Source organism: Mus caroli, unplaced genomic scaffold (assembly GCF_978045245.1).
Source record: "Mus caroli unplaced genomic scaffold, Mus_caroli_1 scaffold_11, whole genome shotgun sequence".
NCBI lineage: Eukaryota > Metazoa > Chordata > Mammalia > Rodentia > Muridae > Mus > Mus caroli.
The window spans coordinates 74,745,366-74,770,147 of record NW_028227266.1 but is presented as its reverse complement, the minus strand read 5'-3'; the positions used below and the strand labels follow the sequence as shown (position 1 = coordinate 74,770,147).

The 24,782-nt window shown below is 36.3% G+C and overlaps 1 protein-coding gene across 2 annotated transcripts in view; it reads right to left on the bottom strand.

Annotated features, from left to right (window-relative positions):
* Hmgcll1 (3-hydroxy-3-methylglutaryl-CoA lyase like 1) overlaps positions 1-24,782 on the bottom strand; it is a 121,629-nt gene that overhangs the window by 49,309 nt on the left and 47,538 nt on the right. For both annotated transcript variants that reach the window (XM_021172660.3, XM_085844799.1), the window contains 4 exons: positions 13,838-13,933; positions 11,728-11,876; positions 4,829-4,892; positions 2,046-2,234 (listed from right to left, as the gene is read on the bottom strand). In XM_021172660.3, coding sequence (XP_021028319.1) covers positions 2,046-2,234; positions 4,829-4,892; positions 11,728-11,876; positions 13,838-13,933 — 498 coding nt within the window. The remainder of the gene's footprint in view (positions 1-2,045; positions 2,235-4,828; positions 4,893-11,727; positions 11,877-13,837; positions 13,934-24,782) is intronic.

Here is a 24,782-nt window from a genome sequence, read left to right as displayed (position 1 = left end):
AAAAGATACAACAGAAAATATAATCAGAGGTTCTTAGATTTTATTAACTACCAAAGAAGCCAATAGACTATAATAATCACCTCTTCCGTCTCACACACACACACACACACACACACACAAAATTTGCAAAGAGCTTAGCTTAAATTTAAAAATAGCATTCCTTCAGAATAGACATATTATTTGAAAAGACAAGTCTCACTGATCTACAACTATCTTAAAGTAATTCATTTGGTTTGTCTTTCAAATTCAAAGTAAAGCCAAACTTCACTCTCACATGAGTACTATGAAATATGAAATTTTATGATATATAAAGAGACATTTTCTATTTATTATTCATTTATACTCAATGTCATGAAAAATAAGCATGCTTATCTTCCTTGTATGGGGAATGAAATCTGTTGTTGTTGTTGTTGTTATATACCCTTTGACTGAGAGTGTGGTCTCTTGAGTAGTCCTGGCTGCATACAGATGTTTTTCATGTTCCAAGCTTACACAAGTCCCCAGTACAGGATTCCCATGTTCCCCTAGGTTTCAGGGCTTATCTATGAATAGGAAGGATGCCACTCAACTGATCAAGTTTTCACTTCATCTCTCCAAGCAATTTACCTCAATAATATTTTTTATCTTCTTGAAGCACATGCATTCCTTCCTGGGAATTATCCTTTCTTACTCTGTAGGTTAATTTTGACAAGTACAAACATTTATTATGGCATCCTGAGGAATGCATTGGCAATAAGTTGCATCACTGTACACCATACAATGTACTCATTCAAACCCAGAGTGGATTAATCCACGTGGCCTCTTCATTCCATAAATTGACTTTTAAAAAGTAGAAGGCTGCACTGATCCTCAGTGTATTTTCTTAATAAGCAGCAGAAGAGAAGTAAAACAACAGTTGGTACAGGGAGAACCTTAGAAGTGTTCTCTAGAACACCTAATGCGAAAGGGTGAAGCCAGACACAGAACCCTGAAGCCATGCCCAGTACTCCACTACCCTCGAAACTAGACTTCCTAGGAAGGAAAACTTTTAAAGTTACAATATTCCAAAATATCATGAGATAATCTTCTTTTTCTTCTTGAATATATAATACAAGTCAAAATAAGCTCTTTCCACTATTTCTAAACTACTGACAGCAACTGCACACATTGAAACTGTAATATTAAGCTTTATAAGCCGACCTTCATTCTTACCAGAAAAAAACTGTGATAGTATTATCTTTAACTGTCAAAATTTTAACTGTTAAGATATCAAATTAGTTCATTTTTCATAAGACTAAGAATATTTTGAAATAACATTATTTAAATTTACTCTTTAGATAAATACACTTAGAATAGCATATAACTTAGTGATTCTTAATACTCTAACATTACAAATAGCTTTCTTTAACATATAATGGAATCATTTGATTAACATAAACAATGGTTCTATTAAATGTGAGGTTGTGGGATCAGTGGTAGAGTGTTTGCCTAGCAGGTTTAAGGCCCAAGGGTCAATTCCTAAGTGTGAATGCACACACACACACACACACACACACACACACACAAAGTGAGGTTTCAAACATTAAAAAAATTAATAAAATAGTATATATTCCTACTCCATATATAGTCATTGTAGAGCAATCAAACTAAAAGAAAGATTATTCATTTCATGATCACAACAGTACATGGTACTGTTTGGTTTCTTTACTTCACCATATAATATTCAATTCTGTTAAACTTTATAGTTGAAGTATATAGGCATTGAAATTAGAAGCCACAGATCTAATAGAATTGATACTTTAAAAATAAAAAACCAACAACTTGACCAAATAACACAAATAGTAATGACCTCCATTTCCCTAAAAAATCATCTAGCATTTGTAAATATTTCATGTATGTATGCTATGTTTAAATATATTCATAGAATCTCAACATAAACTATAAAATATATATTGTTCAAGCATTGCATATATATTTGATAAATTTATCTCACCGAAATGCTTAACATGCTCATGACACGAGTAAGTATGCACAGCTACAGCATAGCACACTGAGACTACAAATACCTGAAGAGCTGTTAGGATATTTGCGAGGGCTTGTCCATATGTGTCATGGCAATGAACAGCAAGAGCCCCTGGAGGGATTTCTTTCATGACACTTTCCAACATCATCTTCATGCTGCCTGGAGTACCAACTCCAATCGTGTCTCCCAAAGATATTTCATAGCAGCCCATACCATACAATCTCTTTGAAACCTGTTGAAAGGCAAACTCCTGGTAAGGCAATGAAAATAAGAAGCCACCAACCTTCTGACTCTTAAGTAATCACCATCTGGAGTTTAAAATTACAACTATGATGAGTTTGTCTGTGAAAAATGTATGCTTTATTTTTTTCTTGGTCCTCCTTTATGCTCATTAAATTGTAAGCCCCATATTAACATTTTGGATGAAATTACCATTATTATCTTTTATGTTCAAGTTGTCTTAGAGTCCTACCTACTTCATATATATACACTCATCTATCAATCTGTTCGAGAGCAAGCTGTAGTACCACAGACATGAGGTTAATATGTCTCAACTTTAACTGAACAGAAGAACTGAAGGTCTACTTTGGAAGTAGTGTTTTTCTGGGCATTATATCAGAGGCCAAGAGACATCGGCAGTAATTTCAGCTCTGTCACTAAGTAGCTTAGCCATTGGAAGAATCACTTGATATTCCTAGCCTAAATGTTCTGTCTTGTGAGTGAAGGGATGCATGCGAGGTAAATGTCATGTTCCCATCAAGTCTAATGGCCAACGCCACAATGAAAGAGTGATGTGCCCTCATGAGGACAGCATGTGATTTTACAGGGGTTCTGGAATCAAACAAGTATGGATTTGACTATTAGCTCTCACCCAGACGTGATTCTGGGTTGATCACGAGGTTACTCTTATTACTCTAATTTGTTGAATAAAGACAACAACCTGTCCTCATTTTTTTAATGCTTTCTAAAGCCTTGACAGTTTACTTTCAAAACCTGCAATAGTCATGACAATGTTAAGAGCATGCTTGGCTGCAAAAAATATAATAAATAAAAGATAGGTTTTTCATTAACTTGTTCATTCAACTTATACTTTTCTACGGCCACCTTACTCCAGGCACTGTGTTAGGCAAGAAAGCAAATTTGAGATGGCTCTTGTAATCTTGGATACAAACGAGGACCAAGTTTTGCCAGTATCACAGAGATATGCACAAATGGAGCTGAAATAAGACTTTGGACAAAGAAACAACTTCTACAGTATGTACTAGTGGACACTGGACACTGGCCCAGTGCTGTCAAGCAGGAGGCTATAAGTAAACTTACAAATCTTTGAAATGGGTGAGAGAGAAGAATCTGAAACAGGCTTGAGAAAGTACACACACGAAGATCAGTGGGTTCCAAGCCACTGTTGTGCAAAAGGCAGGGAGCATCTAAGAGTAAGAAAAAAATCAAATGTACAAGAGAGGGCCACAGCAAGGGATGAACAGGAGCATAAAGTATGAAAAGGGGTGAGAATCTGCAAAAGTAATCAGTTTCTAACAGTTATTTCTGAAAGAAAAGAATGAATTCATAAAATGTATTAGACCAGCACAAAGGAGTCTGCAGCAAGGTTGCTGATTGTGAATTTGTAATACTTCTAATCTGTCTGTGAGGCTTCAGCAGCACTCTCATCTTTATAATGTTAAAAAGGGGGAGGAGGATGGAGAGGAGGAGGGAGAGGAGGAGAAAGAGGAGGAGGACGAGGAAGAGGAAGAGGAGAAGGAAGAGGAAAGAGTGTGCATCTCTTCCATGCTGGAACAGTGCCGCAGACAGACAAAAGTCTGGCATCTGCAAGAAACAGACACTGGTCTTGGGTAGTCCAAAGTCAAACATTCTGAAGCTATTCATTAAAACTCAGAGAATATATAGTGGTCTATGCAGATTCATAAGGAAGCCTGGGATGTAAGTAAAGCAATATAAAAGCTAAGCTTCATCATTTCCTAGTGCATTTGCCTCCGTAAGCAAGGAGCTTTTAGTATAAGAGCTAATGAGATCGCCTGCTTTAGAAGGGTCTTCAGTGAGCTGTAGAAGTTCAGATGCGAGTTCAAAAGAAGAATGAACTCAGCTGAACTGTAATTAATCCACATAACTTGAGGATTTCTAATGATATCACATTACTGATTCAGGGCTATATTACAAATTCATGAAAACGTATAGCCCTAGCAAAAGTTTACTTTAATATAATTCGTCTACAAATAAGTTTCTAAACTAATTCCCAAAGAAGAGTATTTGGCATTCATTAGGAGGAATTAATGGTAAAGAAAGAATTAGAATAAGCATATTCAATAATCGAGTAGGCAGATTCAACAATCCACTAAGCAGATTTTTAATGACTATAATCTACTGTCATCAATTTCTGTCATAACAACTTAGCATTGTAATGAAAAAAAATCACAGATGAGCAGAAACCCTGAAACACATACTCTGGTGTTGGTCCTAAAGGATGAAGGAGAAAGAGCTGCCTACATGTGTGTGCACAACTGTCTGCGCTGTGATTGGGAGTGGGAAAGCATTCCTTTGGCTCAGGTCGTGTACGAGCACCAGATGGAAGCTTTTAGTCATTCTGCCTGTAAGCATCCAAATCATAAGACTTACTTATCACCCGCCTTTAGGAAGGTATAGCAGATAGGCCTAAGTCCAAAGAAATGACAAGTAACCAAAGCTGTCTTCATGAAAATCTCCCAGCCATAGTTCTTGTTAGTCCTTGCTATTGAAATTAAATAAATAATAAAGAAAACAATCTAAATTTGCAAACAATACTCTTTTATTAGTAACCATAATGTATCTTACTTCTGTGACTTTCTGTGGTGTGATGCTTCCTTCATATGGGCAGCCCAGGGCACAGGACACGTACCTATATTAAAAATATACAGAGGAATATGATCTTCCAATCATATCCAAATTTCCATTTTAAAAACAAATAACAAAAAATACACCAATCAAAATTATTTTACACTTTTACTTTATCCTTCAACTAAACAAAACTTATTTAGGAGCATTTAAAGGTAATTCAACCTTTTAATCTATCAAACAATTTATATATATATATATATATATATATATATATATATGAATGACTGGTTTTTTCTGAGACAGGGTTTCTCTGTGTAGCTCTGGCTGTCCTGGAACTCACTTTGTAGACCAAGCTGGCCTCAAACTCAGAAATCCTCCTGACTGTGCCTCCCAAATGCTGGGATTAAAGGCATGCACCAACTTGATAATATTATTTGATTATAGTGATTAAAGAACATTATATGAATATGTCTGTACTATAGCAGCAGTTTTCAACTTGTGAGTCACAACCCCTTTGGGGGTTGAACAAACCTTTTACAAGTTTCACCTGAGACTATGCAGAGAGGAGTGGTGGAAAGTGAGTCTGGTGGTACAGTTCTGGGTCTGGGATAAGAACGATTCTAGATAGTAAGCACTATGTTTACAAAGGAGGCTGGAATTTGAGATGATTCAAAACTAATTTTGGGTACTAAAAAATTTAGGTAAGGTCCCAAAAAATCAAATTTGCTTTATAGAAATCTAGTTTCATAAAGTTTCATAGAGGGAAGGTTGGAGATAAAAGAGAACATACTGGTGTGTTTGATGAATTTAAGCTATGATTCATTAGAAAAATCAGAGGGAGGGATGGGGCCACCCACCCATCTCAAAAATTTAACCCAGAATTATTCCTGTCAAAAGGAAATGCAGGGACAAAGAGCAGAGCAGAGACTAAAGAAATGGCCATCCAGAGACTGCCCCACCCAGAGATCCATCCCATCTGCAGACACCAAACCCAGACACTATTGCTGATGCCAAGAAGAGCTTGCTGACAGGAGCCTAGTATAGAGTCCCCCAAGAGGCTCTGCCAGAGCCTGACCAATACAGATGCAGATGCTTGCAGCCAATCATCAGACTGAGCACAGAGACCTCAAGAGAAGAGTTAGGGGAAGGCTTGAAGAAGCTGAAGGGGATTGTAACCCCCTTAGGAAGAACAATATCAACTAATTGGACCCTCCTCCCACCCCCAGAGCTCCCAGGAATTAAACCACCAACCAAAGAGTACACATGGAGGAACCCATGGCTCCAGCTGCAGATGTAGCAAAGTATTGCCTTATCTGGCATCAATGGGAAAGGAAGCCCTTGGTTCTGTGGAGGCTTGATCCCCCAGCATAGAGGGATGCTAGGACAGTGAAGTAGCAGTGGGTGGGTGGGTTGGGGAGCACCCTCATAGAGGCAGGGGAAGAGGAGATGGGATAGGGGTCTTGCAGAGGGAAAACCAGAAATGGGGACATCTGAATTGTAAACAAATGAAATAACTAATAAAAAAAAATGTGAGCTAGCACAAATCAATCAAAAGGAAAGAAGAAAAGAAAAAAGAAAACTCAGTGAAATCTCTAAGAGTTCGAAATGTAAAAGGTACACACTAAGTAGGCTAGTATACAATGCTTCTTAGATGTAACCCAATTCGGGGATATTAATGTGAATAAAACTTACATTTGAGAAATGAAATAGATAAGTTCTTTAATAAGCCCATCACACAGTGCAAAGACAAGGAAGAAGAAGTCAAGTCCAGTTGATTGGCAACTTGGCTTGCTCTTCCAGTTCCTATGTCTTATGTAACATTTTAGATAATTTGTTCAAATGTGACTAAGATATCTGAAAAGGAAATGGCATAGCAATGGAGAAAGTTCTAAAACAAAGAGAAATTTCAGTCTATATGCAATGGTTCAAGTAATGTGCAAAAACTGATATTTGTTCTAAACCCAACACTGAGATGTGGCTTAAATATAATATGTAAGGTGGCCAGTTGCATATTTCCTTTGAAATGTGCTAATTAAGGAAAGTAATGCCAATAAATAACAATAAATTCAAATTGATCAAAACAAGCAACTCATGCTTATTCAGTTTATCACGAGGCAATGACTGCCCACTTGTTCCTAAAGTCTAACTCTACATTTGTATTTTCCCCATCTCTCACTAATGGCCTTCCAAGGTATGCAACAATGGCACAAAGATTATGGGAATAATCAACCAACATCTAACTCGACTTATAAGGCCAAGTACATGAGATGGGACCCATACCAGACTCTGTTTGGGTGACCAAGGACCTGAAACTAGAAAGCCTCGGAGCCTAGAGTAAAATCAAATACTACTCTCCTACTGAAATAATGTAGCCATAAAATGACTCCTAGTGACAGTCTTCTGTACCTATAGATCGGTGCCTTGCTCAGCCATCATCAGAGAAGCTTCCTCCTGAAGCAGATGGGAACAAATACCCACAAGCAGACATTTCACAGAGAGGGAGAGACTTGGGAACACTTAGTCCTAAATGGGATGTCTCCATCAAATCCCTCTCCTCAGGGCTCAGAGAACCCTGAAGAAGAGAATGAAAAAAAAAAGGGGGGGGTAAAAGCCAGAGGGGATGGAAGACACCAAAAAAAAAAAAAAAAAAAAGAAAACCAAGGTCCCTCTAATTCAACATGATATGAACTCACAGAGATCAAGGCAACATGCACAGGGCCAGCACAGAGCCTTTGGGGTATACATTATGGCTTTCAGTTTAATTGTTTTTATGAGATTCCTGAGTGTGCAAACAAGTGGGTCTCTTTGTCTATATCTGGTTGTATGTGTGAGTGTGTGTGCCTTTGGTGCTTTTTCTTCTGTTTGTTTCCCATTTCAATGTGCAAGTTTCTGCTTTGTCATTTTATTTTATTTTATTTTATTATTATAACTCAGAAGTCTGTCTGTTTTTTAATGAGCAACAGAACATAGGTGCAAATGAATCCAAACAAAGGGAAGATGGGAAGGGACTGGGATGACTGGAGAAAGGGGAAACCATAATCAGGACATATTATATGAAAAAAATCTATATTCAATTAAAGGGGAACAAAGAAAATAAAAATTCTACACAAAAACCAAAATGTGGTAACACATTCCTGTAATCACAGGAGGGATGGGGGAGGGGCACTGAGCTTGGAGGAATTCCACAGCTTGAGGTTAGCCTGGGCAACTTAGGAGAGACAGATATATATATATATATATATATATATATATATATATATATATATATATATATATATATATCAAGACCTTGCATCCAAAAACCAAGAAAAACAAATGGTGTAATAGATAATAGATAAAGTGACTGCCATCCACCCTCAGCCACCTGTTTTGCACTGATGTTAGGTTACATACACTTACAGGAAGGTTAGCCTGGGCAACTTAGGAGAGACAGATTTTATATATATATATAGATATATATCTCAAGACCTTGCATCCAAAAACCAAGAAAAACAAATGGTGTAATAGATAAAGTGACTGCCATCCACCCTCAGCCACCTGTTTTGCACTGATGTTAGGTTACATACACTTACAGGAAGGTACAAACCTCTAAGTAAACACTATACATGTGAAAAGCAGCTTAGCAGATGTCTGTGCTTAAGTTTTATGTACCTCATTTTGATGCCTATTATTTGGCGTTTTCTTGCAGCCCAAAATCTAGGCTTGTGTTTAACAGTGGAAATTAATAAGTGACGTTATAAGCAGCTTCTGCTAATAGGAAGATAGGAGTATGTCCACAAGAGAGTTCCCCCAACGGAGATGGTCTGGTGGAAACCATCTGGTAGTCAGTTGGGAGCAGAACTGCCTGCAACTCACTGTACATCTGACAGCAGAGCTCTGAATACATAGAATCATTGCCCTTAGAAATAAGGCTGCCCTTACCTTCAAGGTCAGGACCGTAATTCCTGTGGCATCTGACCTCAGGCAGCAAGGACAGGACACAAACTCTGCAGCATGATTTAAATAGATGGTTTGGCTAATTCAGGTTGAAGGCTGAATGGTTTGAAGAAATGTGTTGGGCTATAAGTCATTCCTTCAAGTGAAAGTTAGGGGAGACAGTCCTTCCTTTTTGGAAGTTGGAAAGTTTGCTGTTCTGAAGGCTGCAAGCTCAACAGAACTGAGGAACCAGTTGAAAAACAGTCGTATAGTGGAAGAACGTCTTTACAGGGAGTGTCTTTACTAAAGAAATGGATCACAATTATCTGCGATACAGTTTATTTAGGAAACAAAAGAGACTTGGTTTAGAATGGCTTGGGGGATAGGTAAAAAGGTAAATAAAGACCACACTTATCATGGCTGGTCTCACCTCCTTCTAACTGGCAGTAAATATTAGTCACTTCATATAAACAAATTATTGCTGAAATAAAACATTATGTCTCATACTTGTCTTTGTTTTCTGTACCTAAATAAAATCTATGGTTTTTTTGTATTAACTTAGTTAATAATTTGCCTAATCTTTATTTCATTTTTACTTTTTCTGGAATGTTGAGAAGAAATGCAACAGATGCTGTTCACAGATATATATTCTTGTATTTCATAGTCTTTAAAAAATAGAAAATTAACTTAGGCTTCTAGTAAAAAGGGAGAACTATACTCCAAACCTTAGGTCAGGCATAGAGGTAAAATGGCAGACCACATCATGGTGGCCATATACAGATATTTCATGTTTCATGTTTGAGAAGCAGAACCTCTGAAATTCTTATTTTATAAGCACACAACACAGTGCACTATAGAACGAGGACATGGAGTCGGGAGAGGCATACAGAGGTGAGGAAGTAAGGGGATTTGGAAAGAAAAGGGGTGAGAGATATGACATAAATCCTGTCACACACACAAAAAATGTGTGTGTGTGTGTGTGTGTGTGTGTGTAATTCTCAAAGCATGAATAAAATACAAAAACAAAACATAAAAATAAAATCATATTTAAATTTAAGGAAAAGCTAGGGAAGAAAATAGATTCAAGTACTCGATTGAGGAACACACATGTTAAAATTTATATTTCCAGAAATGATAGTCCTCTGAAAAATCCAGAGGACTTCAAATTGAAACCAAGGAAGAAGAGGACAAGGAAGAGTAGGAAGAGGAGGAGGAAGAAGAGGAAGGGAGGAGGGGGAGGAGGACGAGGAAGAAGAGGAGGAGGAGGAGAATGTTGTGTAGCCTGTATTTGTCTACATTGCAACCCTATAATAAAATACCCATGGTAATACAGTGATTTGATTTCATAGTGAGTTTCCTTAAAGTATCCGGTGAGAGTTAATTTTCTCTAAATCAGTGCTTCTCAACCTTCCTGATACTGTGACCCTTTAATACAGTTCTTCATGTTGTGTTGACTCCAACCATACAATTATTTTCATTGTTATTTCATAACTATAACTTTGCTACTGTTATGTATCATGATGAAATATCTGATACTCAAGATATCTTATATGCAACTCCTGTGAAAATGACATTGACCCCCAAAAGGATCACAACCCACAGGTTGAGAACCACTGGTCTAAATATTCTTTACTTTTTGAAATAGACTAAGGTGTTCACATTCCCTTTTTTAGAGGTAACAAAGATGAAACTACTTTGAATTTTAATTTGAAAATTTATAGACCATCTCTCCTTTACATTTTGATCACATAATTTGGCCTTAAAATAAACATACTATTTTTTATGATGATGGATTCATATTATCTTCTCTTTATTTTTTTTCCAACTTCTTCATGTGAAAAACATCAAATAAACCCCAAACATTATTTAAAAAAAAAAACTCTATGGTAGAAATTTGGGAAGATAAAATTCAAATGAAAACTCATAGTATAGTATAGTCAAAGTCTGATAGTTCTTTAAATGACCTGGGGTTAATTCCAATCATTGTAAGTCCTGTCCCAAAGCCAAGCATCTTTTATATTATTATTATTATTTTTAAATTAGTAGCTCTGGGAATTACTAAGCCAATTCTCTCTTATTAACTGTTGAATCATTCTGCCTCTATGGGCTTTGCTCACATCAACTAAGAGAATTATAAGATAGAGCTAAAGCCATTCCCAGCATGACTTTTATGTTCATTGCATCTGAATACTTTAATTATTAGAAAACAAGCTACTGTCTTACTTCAATAATAATGAATTTATTGTACGTTTTTCAGTATAAAGGAAGGATTCTGAATCTATGCTGCAACTGCTGATCTAGGAAACAAGCAAAAAAACAAATACAGAATTTCTTCCATCCTTCAATTCCATCACCATAACGGCCTCCATATCTTCCTGCCTCTGCTCTCTGCTACTCTATTTTCTAATGGTTTGCACATAGCTCTATTGCAAGAGTCCCAGGACAGTGAACTCAGAAATGACAGTACATGATATTTTGATTTAGGCAACCATGTAAACTCCTGAAAGAGAAATCGGAGTTTTTGATCTGACATTATTTCCTCCTCTGTTTCCCTTAATGGGATCTCCTATAGAAAGCTAATGATACAGATCCAAAGGAATGCAGTTTCTTTATGAAATGCCAAAGAGTGAGGATAAGATTGGTATCTCAGCTACACCTGCATTTACATAAGCAGCTCCAGTTTATGGACACATGTGAGTCTTAGGCAGCAGATAACTTCTTCTGGATAGCTGAGTGTTAATGTCAGATTCACATGCTAGATCCCTAGTAGCACTCAGGTTCCATATTCCATGGGCTAGAAACATGGTAATAACTATTAATGAGATATAATTACACTGATGATTAATATAAACAAATATGGTCCAAAAGCTATGATATAGATCATAACATGTACATGATATATATGTTTAAGAAAACTACCAAGGTGGCTTATAAGTAAACTCAAAAAAAAAAAAGATACAATAATTGGGTTTCATGAGTACCCTCGCACTGGGATGTCCATGTGTCTTGCAGAGCTGATGACCTCCTCAAACCTTCCCATACTTTCTTCAATGGAGCAGTTAATATTCTTCTTGCTAAAAGATTCTGAAGCAGCACCAAAAACTGCTATCTCCGTGGCTCCAGCAGCAACCTGAAAGATACAGTATATAGCCCAAAGCTAATGAGTTTTACGAGTCTTCTGAGTAATAGCAGAAGATGAGAAGACGGAAGACTCTGACGCATGCCTAGGTTTACACATAGCCTTAAATTTTAAAGCCAGGTTCTTCTCACTTTGCTACTCACAGTGTTTTGAAATAGAGAAGTATTTTATGGTAACAAGAAAATCCACAACGATTATGAGACACATAAAACACAGTCATGATGATCCAGTTACTTCTGTCTCTCTTTCATCATGTTATCCTCAAAACACTTTAACCCTAATTATGGGGGGAAGCATGTGTGCCCCACTAAAGCCTGCATTTTTATAGAAAACATTATTTTGAAACCTAAATATTATTGAAAGAGAAAAAAACAAACTATTTCTGGTTCTCTTTTCTTCCTATAATCTAACAGAGAATGCATTCCCAATTCATCACTTAGATTTTTGCCTCCAAATCTAAGTTGTAATTCCAACTAGCTTTTGCCTCCAAAAGGAATTGTAGTTCCTAATTAGCTGCTATAGCTTTGTATCCTGACAACTAAAGCCATGTGCATATGTGACTAAGGTGCAAGTCCACTGGCTAGTCTTTAATTCTAAAATAATAACTGGATCAACTCTACCTGTCCCCTTTTTCCTTTTGCTGCGTTTATAGCATCCACAGCATCTGTAGTAATAATACGTTTGCAATTGTCAAGCCCTCTCGATTTCAATAACACATCCATAAGACTTCCTGTTAATGTCTCACTCGCTGTCTGGCTAGGTCTTATGTGTTCTCCTCCTTGATTGCCTGTTAATACCTTAAGAAGGAAAACATAATTTATCTTTCTTTCAACATTTAGAATACACTTTTCTGTTCCTCTATTCAAATATGAATATGGATTCTCTAAAATAAAATTGCTACTTCACTAAATACTTATTCTTTGCCATTAATATTAGGACTTTGCCTGCCTTTTTTGCCATCTGAAAACCCCTGCAACTAATATTGGACTTCTTTTATGAATGCAGCTCAAAAACTTGTTGGCCATTCAGTCTCAGACAGTCACTCGGTTAGTGAACCGTGCTTTGCTTACAAACCCACGGAACTCCCAAGCAAACATTTATTCTACTGTTAAACTACTGTTAGGACATAGTCCAAATATTTTCTCCAAGATGAGGTCCTTCACTTCTTTGGTAAGACTTGATTGCAGCAATATTATTCTATCTTATAATGCCATAAAATTACATCAAATCAAATGAAAGATAAATGTCTCTAACAGCACATACACGAACAAATAATGTACTGAAAAGACTCTGACAATGTCAGCTTCATGCAGCAGAGTACCAAATACAGAACCTAAAATACATATTGACATAAAGAATATATACTGTAATGCCTTTGCAACAAACATATGTAAAGATAAGACATACTTTACATTTTTATGTGAAAGTAATGTGATCCTTGTGTGCATAGTCTTTAAAACTCACATAAATCCCCAAACCACATAGAATCACAAGAATTAAAACAGGAGACAGATAAAGAAAAGTCATTACAAGCAGACGCAGAGGCAATGACTAGATTAGTTTTTGTCTAAGAGAAGATTCCACAGAAACAAAAAACTGGCCCTAAAATGTTGACAAAGCAGTTATTTCAGGAATATTGATGATTATAATGCTCATCAGTAAATATTTAAGATATAACCTGTAATTGGGAAGCATCAAATACACTTTTAAACTTCCATCCCAAATAGAGAGATACTTTTCTTCTTTAGTACTTAAATAGTTGCATTGAAAGAGCTACATGGGAAGCCCATCAGGTCCTAATGGTGCCATGGGGGTCTTGATCTCTGTGTGTCCATGTTAGTTTATAAGCAGAATAATTACATATGAAGACTGGTGGATTACATATCACAGAATTTTAATGTTTAAAGATCTTTAAAACAATAAAGGCAATCACAGAGAAAATACATACTTACAGCATGCTGAAAACCCTGAAGATTAGGTATAAGGACAGGATAGCGAACTCCTGGATACTGACGAATGCCTCGCATCACTTCAGTATGGTCAGCCATCTTAAACAGATAACAGTCAGATGTAAGCACAGAAATGGGCAAGACATCAAATACATGATTGGCCTTCTGTGTAAGTTATTGTTCCACATAAAACATATGCTATAAATTGATGTCTGACATAAGAAGTGTTCATATGTAGATAAAGAAATGTAGTGCTTACTGTCACAAATGGACTACAGCAAGGCATGACCTTACTAGTCCACAGAGTAGGATCTGACTACGTAGGGGAGTACAGAGAAACAGGATTCCCACCATTTTCTTGCAGTCATTTGGTAATCTAAGCATCAGGCACTCATGATAGTATGGAAAATTTTAAAGGCAAAACACAGTTTATTTAGTGTCACACAAAACTTTATGCCTAACTTTTCAGTCCACAAAATTTTACAGTGTTTAAGAACATATAAATTGTATGACACCATTAAAATCATTTAAAAAGTCTGGGACCAATAGACAATGTTTTTGGGTTAACATACATGTTCCAGTTAGTAATAGTTAGAATGTTTTATGTAGTATCATCAGATGATTGCTATCTGTTCTTACATATGAAGAACTAAATAAACAGTGCTTGGAACAAAATTAAACCACACTATCAAAAGTATATATTAAAGTTGGATTAAAATTGCAAATCTACAAAGTCAAAAATTAATTTAATACAATAATCTAATACTAATATCATATATAAAATTAATATATATTATAATGAAGATTACATATTTAAAATTGTGGGTGCTATTGTGATGCTTGCTGTAAACAACCCTCTTTATTGTTTTCCCTGTGGGCTATGTGTTCTATCAGATTTTGAAATACACATCTGTAATATGCATAATAGACTGTCTATATTAAGAACTAAAAGAAGCTGGGCAGTGGTGGCACATGCCTTTAATCCCAGCACTTGGCAGGCAGAGGCAGGCAGATTTCTGAGTTCGAGGCCAGCCTGGTCTACAGAGTGAGTTCCAGGACAGCCAGGGTTATACAGAGAAACTCTGTCTCGAAAACAAAACAAAAAAACAACTAAAAGAAGCATATGCAACTAAAATATATTTATAGTATTATATAAAATGTGTATAAAGATAAGGAATTCATAAGGAATGGCAAGTATACCAGATGAGCATGAAAAAAGCTGTGTCAACAGACACCAAACCCAAACTATTGCCCTCAAATGTCAGTAGAAGGAAGAAATTATTAGTCCTCTACTCGTCTTATTTTTTATCATGATTACATATTGGTTTTAATTAATAAAAGCAAATCAACAAAATATAACTTTTTTGTTTATGCACACACACACAAACCTCAAAGCCTATCCCTAATGACACACTTCTTCTAACAAGGCCACACCTCCCAATCCTTTCAAATAGAACCACCCACTAAGCATTCAAATATATGAACCTATGGGGCCACTCTTATTCAAATAACCATATAAGGGTTCAGAATGAAAAAAAATGTTGGTAAAAGGGTGCAGAAAAGTTTAAACAGAATACAGACTATTTACTAGGGGCTTGAATGTGATGTATTATAGTTTTTATAAAGATCAGCCATGATGATATTTCTGGTCTCTTATACTTTTCCAAGTTCTCTCCCCTATTGATGAAGATATAGATTATATTCATTCCCTTGAAGCTGGGGAAGCTGTAAATGTTCTGAACAGTACTTTATAGTTGCAAGTTTTTTATGTGGTTTCTGAAACTAGGTTGTAATAAAAGAACTAATATTTCCCCTTTAGGGAAAGACACTATGAAGAAATTAGGTGACATAGAAGGGGAAATCCCAAAATCATCTATGCAACAGTCACATAAGGAGGCAGCTCCTCGTGTAGAATATACACGAAGATGAAAAGAGGGATGAAACAAATAACTAGGGTCACTCCTTATATCTGTGAGTAAAGTAGCCTTCAGATGACTCCAGCCGAAAGAGTTCAATCATATGGTTATGATCCTAGACATCATGGAGTAAAGACAATGTCCCCATTATGCCCTTGTCAAATTCCCAATGCCAGACTTAATATAGACAACATATAGTTATCTCTACCATCTATATCTCAAGTAACTCATTACATTGGAGTAAAATAACAATGAAAATGGACATGGTCCATAGAGGTACCACATAGGTATGTGGTACCTCATACATTAGTGAAAGTGGTCATTTGACATCATGCTAAGAACGTTAGAGAAAGTGGGGATCATACACTCTGAGATGTCTTTGAATTGGGTTTATATTAGTCAAAACTATTAATTTATCCTGAAGGCAACATAGAAACACAGATACAGGGTGTTCAAATATAGAGAAGATTGCAATAAATTCAGAATTACAACTGAATCTCAGGGAAGTATGAAAGTCAGCCCATAGAGATGAGAGGCAATTCTCAGGCAAGTCTGAGAATCCAGTGAGCTGTGAACGGTCTCTGCTATAAAGACACAATACTTGGTCAAGAATTCCCAAATAAAAGTTACTAAGACTAACATAAAAGATGTATTTTACTGAAAAACTTAATCCCTACTATTTCATAGTCTTCAGAAATACATTAATAGTAAAGATGCCTAAAAAAGACATTGTGGCATATCATATACATATATATATATACATATACATACATGTGTGTATATATATACATGTATATATTATATATAATTACATGTATATTTATAGTATAATCTATCATATATAATGTAATACAGATATTAGAACATGTCTCTCTCTATATATATAATACATATACTATATATAGTAGAATATAAAAACATAAATCCATTTATACATATACATATATGGTTTAGATAAATATTTTCCTATGTGATCTAACAATTGCTCTTCCCAAGAACCAAGGACAATATAGCAAAAACCTCCAATAAGCTATGAGAATCTCCCTTCAGAGTTTTAGGTCAAAGTTGTCCAAGAAACTCCCAAAGCATTATAGGATATTGCTGTTGCCATTGGCTGCTTCCCAGGGGTTGAAGGTAAGGCCCTATTGCTGACAACACGGAATCTTTGGACAAAAAAAATCAGGATTCAAATTGGGATCATACCTGAAAGCATCCTTCCTGATGATTATCTTTCATGGTACCAGAGGCTCCATGGAAGCTTTCAAGGGAGGAAAGCAAACAATAGTCCTACCCAGCTATGGTGCTTATGAACTAAAGCAACAATGAACATGGAATGATATCCCCAAGGGTACAATGGTGGTAGGCAGACTTTGGGAGTAATGAACAGCCCTCTGACTTGACCCAAGGTTAGCTCAACAAGAGTGAGCACATGCCTGGTACTGTACACCAAGCCATACGTAGGAGGCTAGTGCAGCCATGGGTCTCAGAGGAATACCTCCAAAAACCACTTTACTAAATCAGTGCATTCCTAACTGCATTCTAAACATTTATCCTTATGCCCACAGATAAGAGTCGGTGCCATCCCTTATCAAATACATGTCTCCTTGCATCAGATGGAGACTATTATAGAAACACAACCAGAGTACAGAGAACAAGTGACTGTAAAGTTATAATGAACCAAATATAAATTTTTTAAAATTGTAAACATATAATTCATCCCCAAAACATTCATGTCCCCAATGTACCAATTATCACAATACTGTAGCATGCAGGGCCTATACAGTACAGGGCATGCATTCGTCCCCATAGAGTAGGCCTCCTATCCAACCAAGGAATAACTGATAATCCCCAAAACATTCATGTCACTGTGGCAAGATACCAGTACCGTTATCTGTCTGGGCAGTTCAGGATTGTAGCATGCACCACTTGGAGATAGATTTGATGACTCTTCTCCAAAAACCTGCCTAGCAACTTATGGCACTAAGAAAATATTGTGGCACTAAAAAGTATTGTCATGCAAAAAAATAATTAATGCACAGTCAAATACTGAAGAGAAATGTTTTATGAAGTGGTCTCCAACATTCACCTCCATTTTAGAAATATTATCATACATAATTTATAGATGCTTGTCATAGTTTTAAAGTTTACATTTCTATAACTTAGTTTGTCTATAGTATCTCTAGATATATATACTTCTTCTTTCTCTCAACATACTATCTTAATTCTTTTCCAGGAAACAGACTCATACGTATGAACACATAGCTGTCCTTTCTTTCTACCCGCTGGCATTTTGAAACTTTTACTTTGCTCACCATCAATCCAGAACAATACTCAAATCTTATTGAACTAAAAGTAAATAGTGCTAGTAAATTATTGTTCAGAGTCTCCTCTGGCCAGGTCTGCCGGTGCTATTTTCTTTGTGTGGGGGCACAGTGTGAAAGACCAATAGATAAGAGAACGTGCAATTTCTTCAACACCTGCCATCGATTAGTGCAAAAACATAAATGATGTGATTTCAGACCCTATAACTCAAAACTCAATATGAGCAGCAATTCCTCTTAAAGGTAACATTTGGAAACTCAGTAATGGGAAAAAAAATGAGACTGGAGTGCTCCTGACAATCCTGGGTGAGAGTGCTGTAGGCAGCTCTGAATAGCACTATAGCCTGGGTCCTATAACCATGTCGCATTCATAGACGCCTAGCACAAACCTCATCTATCTTAGCCTCAGTAGCACAGAGGAAATCTTGGTCTGCTTGAAGAAGTAAGACACTCTTAATAAATCACAGCCTTACAATAATAAACACAGGAAATCTCTGGAAAATTGAACATCCTTTTTTTTTCCTACCCAATACCCTGCTTGGCTGCCAAAGCTAAAACTGTCTGACACCATATTCACAAAACTTAAGTCCAGAAGCCTTAAAACTAATTTGGTCTGGTGTATAATTTCCTGTCCTTCCTTGTTCAACTCTACCTCTGTATGTGATGGACCTTTATAATGCCCTCTGTCGGATGGAATGTCCAAGTGTCTCAAAATCTTCCACCACAACTTCCCCTCCTCTATCCTTGTGAAAATGAGAGATGCTAATCATAATTCATGATGTCTACAAATATTCATTTCTATATTGCAAGATAAACATCACGTACAGGAATGGATTTGTGGGGTTAAAACTGTAACACTAACGTCCTGGAGGGAAGAAATGAAAGTCTTTATCCAATAACATCCCAGTTTAGGAAGATAAACATAGCAATTATATATTAGTTATTTTTTATTAGGGTCAATGCCTTTGTAACTACCTGCCTGATCTTCTGATATTAAAAATAACATGTTCCTAACATCATTCTAAAGTAGGGGCAAAAAGTCTCAAAGCTCCCAGTGTAATTTTCCTTCTGTGCCTGTGCAATTGTGTTGTCTCTCATGTATTATGCTTTTGTACATGATAATAATGTTGCCACTGCTGTAATTTCCCTTGCATGGAAGCATGAGCAATTTTTAAAATAGTGGAGCAAATTGTTTTCAGTATGTTTTGTTAATAGAGTTTTGTATTCTTCATGTTTTAAACTTACAGCACTGGAGAGAGCTACAGCCGAGAGCGTAAGTCTGGGTTACTAGGTTAATAACTCAGTGCCAGTCAGACATTACCAAGAAGAAAGAGCAATGACAAAAGCAAGGTCTCATTACCATAGAAAGCATTGCTGTTGTTGTAAGCTTGAAGCTTGGGTATAATGTGGATGCTGGAGATTTTTGTTTTAGTAAGCAATGAAGGCAGTACTTCCAAGGGTGTCAGCTTACCCAAAGGCAACCCATTCATCGTATACTAATTATGTGATTCTGCCAGATTGTAACTCATTTATACTCATCTGATTTTTAAATTTCTTTGTGTGTTGTTATTCATTTTCCAAGCAACTGTATCCCACCTCCATCCACCTTAACATTATAATTACAGTTGTGCCTACACTGTTATTCAGTTTTGAGTCTAACAAAGAGCTCTATATAGTTTTTAATACAGAAAAAATAAAAGCATTGAGTGGGAGAATGAATAAGTGGAAAGCTTCCAACACAGAGAGAAATTAAAACACCTTGCCAAATCATACCAGAAAGGAGGAAAAAGTGGGTCTCAGATTTTTCTACTTCTTCATCAGAAACTACAAGTTAAACAACAGACATAATGGTATTCCCAAAGTACAGGGAGCCTGGAGGACATGGAGAGGGTGTGTGTGTGTGTGTGTGTGTGTGTGTGTGTGTGTATGTGTGTGCATGTGTGTGTGTGCTTATATTAGACTACTGGACCATACCTTTCTATGTATATAAGCAGCTAAAATATAAGTTGAATCAATCTAAGATAAGTGGTATTAATGCTGGAGTATGATTAGCATCAGTTTACTTCAACATATTTGTATTTCAAATAACTTATAGTCTTTTTCAATCAAATTTGAATTTGTCTAGGACAGTTATTAGATTAATATCATTTTCTCCAAAAAATATCATCTGCATTCACAATAAAACCCCTTAAATTCACAGCTCTCATAGAATATTCTGTTATTCTAAGAAAATTTTATTACAATCATTTCAATTATTATGAATCTACTACAGTAAACCAGAAGTGCCCAAGTTCCTTTTTGCCAGATCTCCTGACCACATTTTGTGTCTCCCACAGCTCACTAACCCTAAATGGCTCATCTGTAGACTTTCCAACGGAGGCCAATCATCAAAATAGAGTAATCCAAAAGGAAAAATTTTAAAGTCAAAAATCAAATATTTCTGGGACAAAATGCACCTCTACTTGGTTTTTGTCTTTTACATAGTATATACAGACCTCTAAGATGTCAACACATAAGAGATAATTGGAGAAGGCCAGATGTTAAGATAACTTCAGTTGCATGGAAATAGGAAGGCATGTACTGAGAAGCATAAGCATTCCTCTGGGAGGCAAGTGCTGGGAGAGTGGATCAGAGGGTGAAATTATTAAGGTTCTTTAAACACATGTATGAAACTGTCAAAGAGTTTGAAAGTGGGTTCAATTAGATACAGAAGGGTCTTTAAGTTGTGACTAAAATGTTTTTGAAAGTTTATTTCTATTCTTCACGGCTAAACACAAAAATTTTGATGAAGATAACCAATTCAATAAAAACTGAATATAGGATGAGATACAATGTTTCATTTATAACAATTCATCCTGATTGCTTTTATATGTTTAAGGGCAAAGCAAATCTAACTTGTTAATGGAAAGGTAACCAATCAAATTAATTAGTTATGTTATTGAAAAGCAGAGAACATAAATTTTTCAGTGGAATAAATTTTAGAGGAAAGGGGAAAACTAGCTAAACCACACTGGATTTTACCTTCTGCTTAAACACTTAAAATCTAAATAATGGCATTGCTAGAATGCAGTCTGCCTTGCTTTACCTTTGAGATTGTAGTAAAAGTCCATTTTAGACAAGAAATTTCTATTTAATGCTGTGTAATATAATAAAGTGTTACTAACATTTTTCAATTTTATTGAAGATTAATTGTAATCAGGCTCAAGAGCAGAAAAGCACCATGATGATTCTGTCTTAATTTTGTCCATATTTTCTTATCTTTCAGAGAAAAACAAGGGAGTTTTGAGGTTTTTGAATATGCTGCAAGCAGTTGTTTGCCCTGTATAATAATATAAGCTAACCAGTGGTTTCAAAATACACACATGTGCACACATGTGCACGCGTGTGCGCACGCACGTGCACACACACACACACACACGATTGCACAGCCCTTGTCACTTCTAACAGAGGAATATAGTAATTGATATCATACTCTTGAAAGAGATGTGCTAATGCCCATTGATACAGCAATAACAGTGGTATGGTATAGAAATGAAATTCATGCTAAATAACACAGTAGTATTCATAGTATTCATCATATGATCTTTTCATTCAATAGGAAAAACTGCCTATTTAGGTAAACATTTTAATGTAACAACCTGTATTAAACAGATTTTGTGCTAATGAAATGACACGAAACTACTGCTTTTTATTTGGGGGGTAGGGTGCAGCAGCTTTAGTTGTGAAAAGAGGCTTTACTCTCATTCTTTTCCCTTCAAACATAAGAGATTCTCTGGTAATAGTGTGTTAAACTAGGTCATGCTGGGTGTGTCCAGTTCTACATTGGACCCTTTATAAAGATGTTGGACTGATTCTCCAGTGAGTGATCCCCAGCCTTCATTCTCTCCTTCCTACCTTGGACTGTGTGTTCAGACCCAGTAGGGAAGTGCTGGAGTCCTGCACAATAGATATGGTGATGAAGGCCAAGCCTAGGATGTGCCTTCAACAGTCTCTCCCTAGAGTCTGCCTTAACCAAAACAGGTCGGAATGAACAATAGATGGACTGTGGAATCAGAGACTGTCCTTGTCATTTTGCAAGCGCTTGAAGCCACCTGCTTTCCTCACATAGCCACCTGGGTTGTGTCTTAAACAAAACAATTTTATAAAGGAAACATGCTATAGAGAAGTGAGAATGAAGAGCCAGTATTTACCATGCCAGGGTTAAAGTAAGGGTTCCTTAAAGTTTAGGGGTCTTAGGTTGCAGACTTTGTTCCTCTGTTAGCTGCATTTTTTTTACTTACTGCTACAATAGAGCAAATACTTAAAATTATTTCTAGATCAGTTTTTAAAAATAAAACTGTGACACTTGAAAAGTTATGGCACCAAAGATAGTTCCTTTCTCACAAAGTCACACTTAAAAAAAAAAAGTGGTGTTTTTCTTTCTTTTTTTAAAACTTGGTGGACTTTGTAACTATATCAGCTAACCAGCTTGCCAAATCAATGCTATATAGATTACAAGGCTTGGCTATAAAAAGCTTATCACTTCTGGATCACTAAAATCATCTTAGATGTCTATAAGGACCATACTGTGGAGGACTCATAGAGAGTTTTGAGAACAGTTAGAAACAGTAGTGCCCAGCCAGTCCCTGCTGCCTAAGCTACTTGTGCCCCTGAGTTCTGCTCTAACCATCATCCACTCCATCTTACTAGTAGTCCCTAATAAGTCTCTGGAGCACCTAAAAAAATCTAAACTAAATTGTTTATGCTTCAAAGACACAAGCAAAATCAAATATTGTTATTTTGAGTCACTAAACTTATAGAATAATTCTTATGCACACAACTGATTCAGCTGCCAGGGATAAGTGATAATTTACATGTGTATGAGTACATGCATGCAGAAACATTTGCACACATAAAATATATGACACCGTGTACACATTCGGTGAAAGAAAACACATTCAACCCATTAAAACAACATACAGGGGCTGTGGCTTATGCAGCAAACATGAGCATGAGAGAACAAAAGGCATCTATTGTTTTCATGAAGGGCTACTGTTGCACCTGTAACACCAGGAAATAGGTGCTAAGTTCACTGGAATTCACATAGCAAAATTTCTTCCATTTAATTTCAATAACTATGTAATATCATTTACATTATATCAATTATCATTCACTCCTACCCAGAGGACAAATACTGAGAACATGGATGTATCTAACATGTATGAAAACAAATACACTCCTGTAAATTAATAAGCAAAACCAATATCATCATTTAGACCCTGCTTCTAAGGACAATATACCATTTGATCTCTTCATATTAATCTTTTTACAGAGGATCATTAATGTGTTATAGCAGTAATGCCAGTTTAGAAGAGAAAAAATAAGACTATTTCAATATGGTTATTCTTGGCCTAACACCAGAAAATAAGAAATATGGCCTTAGTTAATTTGGCCAGGATCCCTTTTGTGAAATGACACAGGCTATGTAAGGTAGACCATAAGCAGAGTGGACATACTTTGATTGGACTCATCCTGAGATACTTTCTGTTGTCTGGACACATAATGATGTCTCTTAAGCCAACAATTTGGAAGTGCCCCACCCCCTCTCACTTTCTCTCCTTCTCCTTCTCTCTCTCTCTCTCTCTCTCTCTCTCTCTCTCTCTCTCTCTCTTTTTCCTCCACAAAATTATTTTCTACCTACCATCTTATTATCTGCACTCCTTATAAAGAACATAATGGCTAAGGCAGACTAGATACAAAAGATGTGCTCTCTTACATTTCAAAAATTAAGCCTGGTTTGTCAATCTAGTATATGTACTTCCACTTCAATAAAGAATGACTTGTCCTCCACAGTAGAATGAGCGCTGGGCCAGGTGACAGGGGCTCCTGGTTGATGTGTGCCTTGATCCTACTTTTCAGTGTTAGAGTGACTTGTACAAAAAAGAATGCTACCATCTTTTATGTACATTTTTCCTACTCTTGTAAAGAAAACTCACTTCTATCCCTTTGGGAAGACTTCTTATCCATGTGTTGCAATAGGTAAACGCTTCATCAGGGACAAATAATATGTAAAACTGACCCATTTCATTTGATACATACATACATACATATACACACACACACACACACATAGTGTATTATATGCTTAATTTATTTTATTTTCAAACAAAGTAGCATTCATGTGAATAAAAACAAAAATGTTAATATCTAACACAAAAATTTAGTTCACTTTAGAGATTATGATAGTCACAATAATTTAAATAGCTTACGATTAACAGACACATTCCAAATGTGCAGGAAATCTGTTTTTAATGTGTTTTCTTTCTCACGCTATTGTGTGTTCCATCTAAGCGAGGGGCTACCTGGACTAACTTCAAATATTCTTATATTACATGTCACTCTAAGGAAATCTTTTTCCAGATAACTTATAAAGAACAAGTATTTCTTAATGGCGGGCATTTTATCATCTGTGATCATTTAAATTATAGGTGTAGGATCCTGTTTTATATGGCACCCTGCTACTGCGGACCTTTTCTTTAAGCTATGTGAGTTAGACAGCTCCTGCCAAACAAAACAGTGGGAGGGAAAAAAAAAGCTTTAAAATGCTAAAAAAAGAAATGAGTGAAGAAGCAGCAATCTAAACATTAGCTGGAGGACTATTCCCATGACCCGGGTCTGATGCACAGTCAGCTCCAGGGAAGCACAGGACTCAGGACGCCATCAGACCTCATA